At 40.1% G+C, this 11,621-nt stretch overlaps 1 protein-coding gene across 1 annotated transcript; it reads left to right on the forward strand.

Annotated features, from left to right (window-relative positions):
* The first annotated feature begins 1,693 nt into the window (after positions 1-1,693).
* Positions 1,694-7,934, forward strand: LOC131224815 (uncharacterized). The gene is made up of 3 exons (XM_058220217.1): positions 1,694-1,880; positions 2,001-2,169; positions 7,416-7,934. Exons 1-3 carry the CDS (start codon positions 1,821-1,823, stop codon positions 7,610-7,612), a joined length of 426 nt encoding a protein of 141 aa, XP_058076200.1. The 5' UTR covers positions 1,694-1,820; the 3' UTR covers positions 7,613-7,934.
* Positions 7,935-11,621: the final 3,687 nt, after the last annotated feature.

Here is an 11,621-nt window from a genome sequence, read left to right on the forward strand (position 1 = left end):
ATTATTGGGATAATGTTGCTGATTGTTTTTTTTTTTTTTTAAGACTCTTCTACAAGGGGTCATTTGGGAGTCTGTAAAAATGGAGGTGAGTGGAATCCATTTCAAGTGGAAGCCAGTTGTGTTTGGATGGAAGTGGGAGGAATTGGGCGTAAATGAAATGTAGCATGGGAGTAAATGGGAGGAATTGGAAAGCATTGATATTGAGAGGAATTAGAATATATTGGAATTTTTTAATATATTTACAGCAACACGTGATATTTCAAATCAGTTTTAATATTCCAAATTAGCCTGCACATATGAGGGAACATATGTGATATTTCAAATCAGTTTTAATATTCCAAATTAGCATACATATGTGATATGTGCTGAAATGTGATAAGCTGATTGAAATATATACTTTAATAATTTAAAAAAAGGAGGAAATTTTGAGCCTCCAACGGTGACAAACTGACAAACGCACAAACAAAGCAACTTGCCAACGTTTACAAGTGTCTGTTTAGATGACCAATGCTTGGACATGCCAACTTTTACAGTGTCCATTTAGATGTCCAATGTTTGGACCTTTCTATTGGAGTGATTTTAGTGTAGTGAGAGGATGGTGTGCCAATGTATATCAAGGGGACTTTTACTCTCCGAGGAAGCCTAAAAAGGGCATTTCACCCCATTTACTCTTATACAAACGACTCCTAAAAAGGAGAGAGAGAGTGTGTGTGTGTCCGGCCCAAACAATATACTTTCATCCTTTGAATTAGTACCATCGACTAACAGCATTTCAACCATCCATTTCACCGCCACACATGCAAAGTTATGATAGCTGGATTAATACCATTTTCTGCCTTGTCCCATGTACTAAACACGACATTACTGTTCTGATGACCATTTTCACGTTCTGTTACCCATGCATCAATAACAACTAGAGCCAGTGAGCTAGGCTGTCAATGGGTCTGGTCCTATATAGTACTCATGCTAACCAGACTAAGGATTTTTCAGGTCTAAATCCCTTTCATGTCCGGGTCTAGTTTTTTTGGAGACCTAAACTGGGATTTAGATCCAAAACTATTTTATCAGGTACCCATAAGGTCTTTGGATCTAGATTATGAGTTCACTTTAGAAATGAGTGTGCTTGCATAAAAGGGCCCACTCAATGCAAGTATTAGATCGTGTACATATGTACCACTTTGACATTTGCATGGTGGGTAAATGGGTCTTTGACATTTGCATGGTGTGTAAATGAGCTCTCTTATATGTGTGTGGCTTAGGAAATTTTAGTTATTTTCCTAGAATAATTAAAATTTATTAAATATATAATTTTGGAATTAAAAGAAATGGGATCTGGCTAGGACCCAACTAGACCCGAATTTAACTGGATCCAAACCCGATCAAATTCCGATTTGCAACCGGTTCCCAAAGGCGAGGAACAAATCTGACCCGACACCTTAACAGATCTGATAAAAGGGACTCTGGCCACTAAAATCGGATCGGGTCCATCCGGCTAACAAGCCCAGATCCAATGTTAAGCTCGAGCTGAGCACTTGACTCGATGTACAACCGTAGTTGCCCCGCGCCGCGAGCAAAGAGCCCTCGAGAGACTAAAATGACCATTTTACCCCATACAACTGTTGTTATTACCCGCTTCCTCTGTGGTATTCGCAGATGCGCAGGGTCTGAAGTCGGACACTAAAAAGTTACAAAACCCCTCTACGCTCTCTGGTGAACAGATCCAGCGCAAAAACCTCTCTCATATTTTTCCCGAAATTCCTTTTATACCCTTCTCTACACGAGATCTATTCCCCATTATTTGATTATTCACATCTCCTTCAATGGCTGCGATCTACAGTCTCTTCATCATCAACAAATCCGGCGGTCTGATCTTCTACAAGGTAAATCAGCATTCTTTTTTTTTCTTTTTTTTGTTTTCGATTTTATAAATTTTGGTATCCATTTATGACATGCATTTTCTTACATATTACAAATATCCTTTTAAAAAAATAATAATCAAGGATTACGGATCGGCGGGACGAATGGATACGAACGACAGCCTGCGGTTGGCGAGCTTATGGCATTCAATGCATGCTATCTCTCAGCAGCTGTCTCCGATAGTTGGATGCTCGGGTGTTGAACTGCTCGAAGCCGATACATTCGATCTCCATTGCTTTCAGACGCTGACAGGTACTTGTGGTGGCATTATGGCAATTTTTATGCTTACTGGGGAGAATTAATACTGCATTGACCGCTTAGCTTTTCTGTTTTTTTTTTTTTTTTTCACTTGCAACGATTATTTCAATTTAGAACCTGTAGAATGTGACTGTTATATTTAAATTAAGATTGTAAAATATCCAAAGAGTGAGAGAATTGGAATTCTAAATTGAACTGGAGGACTGGGAAAACCAAACTTATCTGTTCGATGATTGATTGGTATGCTTGGTTACAAGTGATGGAATTCCATTTGGCACTTGGTGATTGGATGGAATGAGATGTTTCGTTTCAATTCAAATGAAAGGAATGGAAAGAAGAATTCAAAAGGAAGAGGTATAATGAATTCAAATGAAAGGAATGGAAAGAAGAATTTGAAAGGAAGAGAAGCGGATGATGATGCCTCACTTCATATCCAAAATGTACCTTGATGCAGTGTAAAGGGATGTCCAAAAGGTGCACATGCTCTTATTTCATACCCAAAAGGTACCTTGATGAGGTGTACATATGTGTTGAACAGGCATTTCGTCTCTTATTTCATATCCAAAAGGTACATTGATGAGGTGTAAAAGAGGGATGTTCGAAGGGGACTTCTGCTCTTATAAATAGAGAGAGAATTCGTTCAATAGGAAGAGACATAACGGTTAGGACAAAACAAGTAATGATGCATCACTTAATACACAAAAGGTATGTTGATGAAATGTAAAAGGATGTCCAAAAGGTACGTCACCTCTTATAAATAGAAAGAGAATTCATGTTGTAGCATTCATTCTCCAGAGAGTAGTGTGCAGAGAGTATTCAATATTGACACATACTAAATTCTCCAAAGAGCATTCAATACTTACACCAACAGTTAGAAACTTAAAAGAGTATTTCTTCAAAGTATCATCCCCAAGTATTCATTTTATGTATGTGTGTGTGTGTGTGTGTAATACTCTAGTGTATGTACAAAAAGCTATTAACAAGAAATATTCATGTTTCAAAGCCTAGTGAGGGACTAGAAACAATGAAAGCCTTGAATGATATTGAAATGCTAAAAAGATTGCTAAGAAGGTAGTGAGGTTTACCATTGAAACTATTTTCCTACTTAGACAATTGATGGGGAGAAGAGGAAGTAACTCTACAAGGTCGTTATTGACTTAGAGAGAACTTGAGATAGGGTCCCTAGAGAGTTTATTTGGTGGGTGTTGGGAAAGAAAAGAGTTTCAAGAGGGATATATTGGCATGATTAAGGATATGCATGAGGGAGTAGTAATAGATGTAAGAACCATTGGTGGAGAGACAAATGGGTTTCCAATTATTGCAGACTTGCACGGTTGCACCAAGGGTCGGCGTTGAGCCCGTAACTTTTTTGTATTGGTTATGGATGAGTTAACGAGGCATTTGTAGGAAAAGTTCCTATGGTTTATGTTGTTTGCAAATGTCATAGTTTTGATTGACATGACAAGGGAAGGTGTAAACACAATGTTTGATTTAATGATAGGTGCTTTAGAATACAAGGATTTAAAATTAGTCGGACTGAAATAGAGTATATGGAGTGCAATTTTAGTAACAATAGGAGTGGGAACGAGGACTTAGTTAAGATTGTTGGGCAAGAAGTGTACTAGAATGGCCACTTTCAATATCTAGGGTCCATAATTCATGAGACTAGAGAGACTGAGAAGGATGTTGCCAATAGAATTCTAGCGAGGTAGATGAAAGGGAGATGTGCCTCCAGAGTTGTATGTGATCACGTGTGCCACACAAAATGAAAAGAAAATATTATAGGATGGCTATAAGATTAGCCATGCTTTATGGGAAATAATGTTGGGCAATTTAGGAATAATATGTTCATAGGATGAGTGTAGTTGAAATGAGGATCTTGAGATGGATGAGTGGCAAGACAAGGAAGGATAGAATTAGAAATGAATGCATACGAGGGAACTTAGGAATATCACCAATAGGTAATATGACGTAGGATGGTGAAAATTACCCTAGGATGCAAGATGAGAGATCAATTTACACACTAATTTCAGCAATCAACATGTAAAATCAAACATAACCACATAATATATTCGAAAATTCATATTTATAACACGAAGGTCCTAGGTTGTCACATATGCAGTGCACGAAAATATAAAATAATTCTAGAGTGGCCCACTTGGAAGTCAGTAGGGACTTCCAATCTAGCGTGGGTAGTGCAACAACCACATGAATAGACAATGATGTAAGCAAAATTCTGGTTTGGGGAAAGTTTCATAAAAAAAAAAAAAAGGAAAGGAAAAAAGGATTTTCATTAGGGTTTTGTATCCATGGATGAAGATTTAGGAATGGGTTTAAAATGTTGTAATGGAAGGGGAAAGAGGAAGACAGGAAAACAAGAAGAATGCATTTTTGAAGAAGAGAGATAAATAATGTACCCTGGAGAATCCACCACCAAGCAAGCCTCTACCCTTCCACAATTCAATTGGAATTGCTAACTTTTCTATCAAACAACTATTGTCTACCATGCAAAATATGGCTAACTTTCATAGGATAAATTGTAGACACCCCATTTTGGCATCCTATTGAACAAATTCAAATATTGCTTATAGTATGCTGATTCATCTATTACATGCACCGTTGGATGAATGGCTCCAAAAGCTCTCAATCTTAATATACTTCCACACCTCTCACATGCATCAATACAAGCATACATGCATGAATACATCAAACGCACAACAATTAGCACGTGAAATCTCATAATCAGCACCATTTAGCATCCATAAGATAGTGTCTTTGTCATGTAGTATCATATTGCACCCAAGGGACAGGCTATGCCACCTGGTGTGATTTTGCACCATTGAGACAGTGTCTCTGTTGCATAGTGTCATTTTCATCCAAGAGTCCATGCTCGACAACATTCAGCATGGCAGATGATGGTGTCTTCCTCACCTAAGCATCACTTTGAACCCAGGTGACAACGCTGTTATCGTCCATTGTCAATTTCCATATGGGAAACAAAACCCCCCATGCTTGATGTCAATTGCACCCAGGAGGCAGAGCATCTGTTGCATTGTCATTTGTATTCTGATAACAGTAACACTTTTCAAAAAAGAAAGAAAGAAAAAAAACACTGATCTCAAGAGTCATGCCCGTCATATCCACTCCTGAAATTTTGTAGGGATCCATGCCCATGCTCCCCCTATACGTTTTCCGTGGTTCTTTTAGTCCACATCAGTTTGGAGTGAAAAAATGCCTCTTTTAAAACTCATTATAACAGGGGCCCTCTCCTTTTCAACACACCTCAAAATCTCAGGAAGTCCCAAAAGCTATGAGAGAGAGAACATTCTCCAACTTTAGCATAGGAGTCACAGAGATTCAAAGAGAAAATTTAGGGAGCATGGAGTGGTGAAGTGCAAGGCATAGTGAGGATGGGACCGCCAAAGTTAGGTCGCTTTAGTTTTCTTTAGCTCATGTTCATGGTTTTCTGGCATGCATCAACCCTTGACCCCTTTTTAGATCAATGGCACAAAAGGGAGGGGGATCCAATGAGATGGGCACGATCCCTCCCATTGCATCACAAATCCGTTTCGTTTGTCTTTAATTTCTTCATTCTTTTAGTGTTTACAGATTAGTCTTCTTTTTTTGTCTTTCTTTTTTGGTAAGGTCTCAGAAAGACATTGAACATCATTGTTTGTGTTGCTGTGAGTTGAAGCTTTCCTGATCTTACACACAGGAGAGACTCCAACATCCAGTGTAACTAACTTGTCATCATTGGAATTTATTTCTTGGGGGACAAGAACAGTTCTGGAGCTTAGCAAATATTATCACTCAGTAATTAATTCCCTATGCTAGAGTTAGTTGCAGGATCATTCTAACTGGGTACTGCTCCTGCTTTGTATTGCGCTTCGGACTCTCACTCCCCCTCCCACTTGCTCCCTAATTTATACTTGTTTATGAGACAGACGCTTCCCCTCTCCTGCACCTGAATCTATTCCCGCTTCGCTTCACGCTTTGTGCAACTATATGCTAGACTATAGTTTTAGAATTTGAAGAATTTGAAGTTTTTTTTTTTTTTTTTCTGCTGACAATCGATCCACATTAAGTTGAAACTATCATCTCATTTAGTTTCATTCATAATAAATAAATAAATAGGCTGTTGCTTTTACTTAACACTCCAGAAGGCTGCACATAGACAACAGTGGCTCTGACATTCAGTGCCCAATTAGACCATAGTCAACAGAATCACTGATGTGCAAGGTCTGTTTAGTACACATGCATATGTGGATGGATGGATCGTGTGTGTGTGTGTGTGTGTGTGTGTGTGTGTAAAAATGAAAATATGTGTATTTTTCGTCTTCTAAAGTTTCATTGAAAAGTCCCACCGTTTTCCCCATGTTTCCCTCAGTCAGTGATACGTTTCCAGGTATCTGTGATATCGATACATGTTTCCGTATCCGCAGCCAGCAATACCTGTAACAATACCGATACTACAAACACTGCTGACAACTTCAATAATTACCCCCTTCTCAGTCGAAACTTCTGGGCCCACCCCGAGTCTGCCCCAACCCCACTCGAGCCCGGTGTGAAAATGCCCCTGCATTAATCACCCCCGGTGAGGAGTCTCGAACGTGAGACCTCCCACTCTGATTCCAATTTGATGTAGGACAATTAACCACTGGCTCTAAAAGCTCGAACTGTTAGAGCATGACAAATCAATCCATTTATCTCATAGCCCAGGTCCTACATCTCATGGGTTAGGATCTTGGCCGAACCCCCCTCGTGGGCCCCAAATCAAATGGGTACCGCCTCACATGGGTGGGGCCCACCTCACACGGGCCGCCAACCCCGAGTGTGTCCCCACATCCTACAGGCTACCCCACTCGAGCCAGGTGTGAAAATGCCCCTGCATTACCAATAACAGGGATTTTTTCTTTCAGTTGAGTGCGTGTATTTGTAGACCGCAAATTAAATGAATGGGATGGTCCTATTGAAGATATTTTTGGGGTATGATCTATCCATGGTGGGCCAGAACTTACAAATGGTCTAGATTATCAAGTCCTTGTGCTGCACTTGTCAAAACTGAAAACTGGAGTGTATTGTGCAACCCCTCTGATTTAAGAATCCTGCAATTCATGGTGCCTCTAATATATGATTATTATTTGCCATTATTGGTTTTCTTTTTAAAATTCTAATCCAAGCTTTTGGATGTGATGTATAAGGACAAGCTTCATCAATAACTTTTCTTGTGTTCTTTGCAGGGACCAAGTTCTTTGTAGTCTGTGAACCTGGCACGCAGCACATGGAAGGTCTTCTGAAACTCATCTATGAACTTTACACTGATTATGTCTTGAAAAATCCCTTCTACGAGATGGAAATGCCAATTCGGTGTGAGCTTTTCGACCTCAACCTTCTGCAGGCAGTCCAGAAGGATCGTGTCCTTTTGATTGGAAGATGAACAGCGGTTGATGATTCCAATGACTGAATTGACACTACCTACATTTTTTGGTGATCATCATGCATCTTGGGTCATCGTCATTGATGCTAGGGCTGCGAAACAAATGGCTCAATCATCTGCATTAAAGAAAGAGAAACTAGCTGTAAGTATTGCAAATTTAAGTATGTTTCTTTAATAAATGAAGTCACATTCAACTCTTAATGGCCCAATGGAATTTTCTTGCGTCTCCCATACATTGAGTTACCACTTACCAACTTCCATTACTCCCACATTTATCTTGTCTTGATCAGTAGTGATAAAGAGTTATCCAATTGATTACAAATTGGCTTGTCAGATTCATGATTTTCTAGATCTGCTGTTTGGTTCCCCTAGGACATATGGTCAAGTCCTTTCGAAATCGCTTGGGATTGGACGATTCATCTGATCAAGTGTCATTAAAATTAATGGTTAAAAGCAAATACATAGTAAAGATCTAATCATTGATGTAAGCCATCCATCACACATCCCACTTCCAAATGGATGGTCCACATATATTATAATTGAGAAAATCTGACCATTGATCAGACCACCATCACATGAGGCCCACCACCGATTTTTAATCCATTTCAAAAGTCACTTTTGATTGAATGATCCTAACCAATCATTTCTATGAAAATGGATGATCCATTTTGATTATACTAAGAAAAGATCCACTCATTAATTTGGATTGCCTATGATGTGAGACCCACTTGATATGGACCTTAAATCAAGTGGGCCTACCGTTCATTGTAATTGGCTCCTAAAAAACCACAAAAATCAGTTTGATCAGAAGCAAGTGATCCATATTTATTATACCAAGAGATGTCAAACAATTGTTCTTCTTGTAAGCTCACCTTGGATCACCCATCCTGCTTAATTCTCTATCACCATTTATTGCTCATCCCTCTTAGAAGTCACTTTGATCAGGCGATTCTAATAGTTTGTTCAGTGACTAAGGAAATGGATGATCATGTCAGGTATAATAGAGAAGTATTTACCATTGATCTAAATCATCCATCATGTTGAGTCCATGTTTGATTGCTCATCTCACTTAAAAAGTTGGTTTGATTGGCTGATCCCAACCATCCTATCCATGGAAGGAAGATAGATGATCCATATTGATTAGGATAGAGGTCTGGTTGTTGATCTGGACCATTCAGACTCTGTACCCACCTTTGGACAGTCCATATTGTATTAGAAAAACGTCCTATCTGTGATATAGGCCCTCCATCATGTTGGCCCATCTTCCATTATTGATCCTTTCCAAAAATTAACTTTGATAGGAGGATCCTAATGACTAATCAACAGCTGGGAAATGGATGACCTCTATTTATCATACTAGAAAATGTTTGATCATTACCTACAATGTTGGTGGACCTTTGATTGCCCATCATTTTCAAAAGTTACTTCAATGAGGTGATTCGGAAACTTGATGGGCTAGATTGATTATACTAGAAATGGTCACTGATGCAGGCCTTCCATGATATTGATTCAAGACGAGGGTGGAGTCAATAAGAAAAGACTTCATGAGTTATATGGTCTAACTAAAAATATAGTCCTTGATGGAGTACATCAAGGACAGGATTCATGTAGCTGACCCCAATTAATTAGGACAATGCTCACCATCATCATGCAGAGTCCACATTTGATTGCTAATTCCTCTTAGACATTATTAAAACCGAACATCATAGCCATCAGAGTAATGGTTACTAAAATGGACATTTTGTAACGGATGGGGAACCATTCTCAAGCATAACCTTAGAAATCCCTTGGTTTCCAACTTCATGAATAGGTAAATTTTACCCAATGGGATTTGGGCGAACAGCCAGCGTTGTGGGTTTGCTCCTCACATATGTCGGTTTGATTGCCGTCAAAAAAGAATACACAAATTTTAGTACTTTTTAATTTGTGAAGTTCATGATTTACCCCACTTTTGATATTTGGGCTATTAGTGAATTTAGCAATTAAGGCAAACCAAAACACATTAATTACATAATTCAGAAGTCGACAATTAAATTTTTTCCAAATTCATGAATTTGGTTCCCTTCCAAACAGGTTGAATGCATGGAATACTAGTAATTCAATGTAAACTCTCCAAATGATGGGTCTCTGTTTAGAGATTAAAATTTTAAGATTATTCAATTATCTAGCTTAAGATTTGGTGAAGGGTTTATTCAATTATCAAATGGTTCTATAATAAACAAGTGTCCATTAATCAGAGGTTGGGATTTCTTAACCAATCTGATTTCGGGATTGACTTAGCAACTGCGGTTCCACAAATCCGTCTGTTAATTTCAATTTATGGTGCCACATGTACAATTGTGTCTGCCAGAATATCTAGTAACCCTATAGTATAGGATAGAGTTTCAAAGTAACCTAGATTCTCTGATTCATCTGATCACTTCACGTCTGGATCATTCATCATTCATCATGATGGGCACAGATTGGAACACAAACCCCAACCACACAAATACCAGCTGTTCAACCTATAGCATGATGAAATTAGCAGAGCCAGTCATCTGCTCTATAGATTAAATATATCTGTAGAAGGCTAAGGGCGTGTTTGGCTGGACCAATCCCATGGGATTAGGAGGGATGGAAGTGTTTTTAAGGTAATGATGGTGGTGTCAGTGGATGTCGGCTAATCCCATGGGATGGAACGACTTCCAGGATGGATGGCCAGCGTGTTTGGGATGGCCATTGGATTCGCTGTACACCATCGACTTCCAACCGGGCGTGTTTGGGTATGACATTAGGCCTCCGCAGCGAGGTTTTCGCAGGAGGATCAGTAGGGAGTCGTCCGTTTGAAGGACGTTGTGGGCCACCATCAGGACCCCACTAAACAATCCACACCGTCCATCTGTTTGTCCATAAAAAATCGATTATAGGGACGTTCTCCCTTATTAAGAAGCATCTTTGTGCATTGAATATGCCAGTAAGATTCCTGCCTTTTCGGTCGGTTACGCAAGACAACTGGCTGTGTAGATGCGTAAACAGGTTTAGCAAAGAGGATTTCGCAGGAGGATCCGTAGGGAGTGGGCCACACATGGAGAAGGGTTGAGAAAAAAAAAAAAGAAAAATGGAAAGAAATTTTGCAGGGAAATTCCGGAATCAATGAGATTTCCATTGCGCATGCGAACAAGGCAACCATGCCGCTGTGACTTGATATGGCCCACCTCTGTGATCGATTTGGGTAATCCAATCCGTTTATCATGCTTAGAGGATAGGTTCAGCCCCGACCTAGGTTGTTTCGCACTGTGAAAGCATCCACAACGCACGGGAATTGGTCTGCAACCGGTCCCATTACAAGGACTTTTGCGCAATCGTGCATCTTCTCTTCTTGCATCCGGTCCTGTTATAAGGACTGATACAAGCCAACCGACTTCATCTCTCCACGTTCCTAGCCGACCGACCCTGGTGGTCTTATAAAAGAGAGACGTGAGAGAGAGAGAGAGCGCGCGAATCCCATGGGATTTGGTGGGATGGAGAAAAGAGGGGGACAGATTCGCCGAATCCGATCGAAATCCCACGCACAGTTTCCGAGGGCAGCGCCATCGCCCGTACACGGACCGGCCAAACAGCTGGTGGGATGGAAGAGTCGGGATAACCGCCGTAAGTCGATGGATGGTCGATATCCATTGCCCATTGGCCGGGCGCTGGATACGGTATTAGATGAGATTAGAAGAGTTATCCTGCGCCATCCCATCCCATCCCATCCCATCTGCCGTCTGGGATGGCGGGATGGGATTTCATCTGCCTCGCCCTCGTAAACACCGCCCTTAGCTAACATGGATTATGCCAATCCCAGGGATGTGAATTTTCACCGCTATGTGGGGCCCACCAAGATATCAATGAGATATCCACTCCGTCCATCATTTTCACCGGCCTACATTTACCCATGAACCTATTTTAAGGCAAATATAAAACAGTGAGTGGGGCACACCACATGAAGTAGTGTAGATGTAAACCCATCCATTTAGGATGGTCCAAA

This window comes from Magnolia sinica, chromosome 14, assembly GCF_029962835.1.
Source record: "Magnolia sinica isolate HGM2019 chromosome 14, MsV1, whole genome shotgun sequence".
Taxonomy (NCBI): domain Eukaryota; kingdom Viridiplantae; phylum Streptophyta; class Magnoliopsida; order Magnoliales; family Magnoliaceae; genus Magnolia; species Magnolia sinica.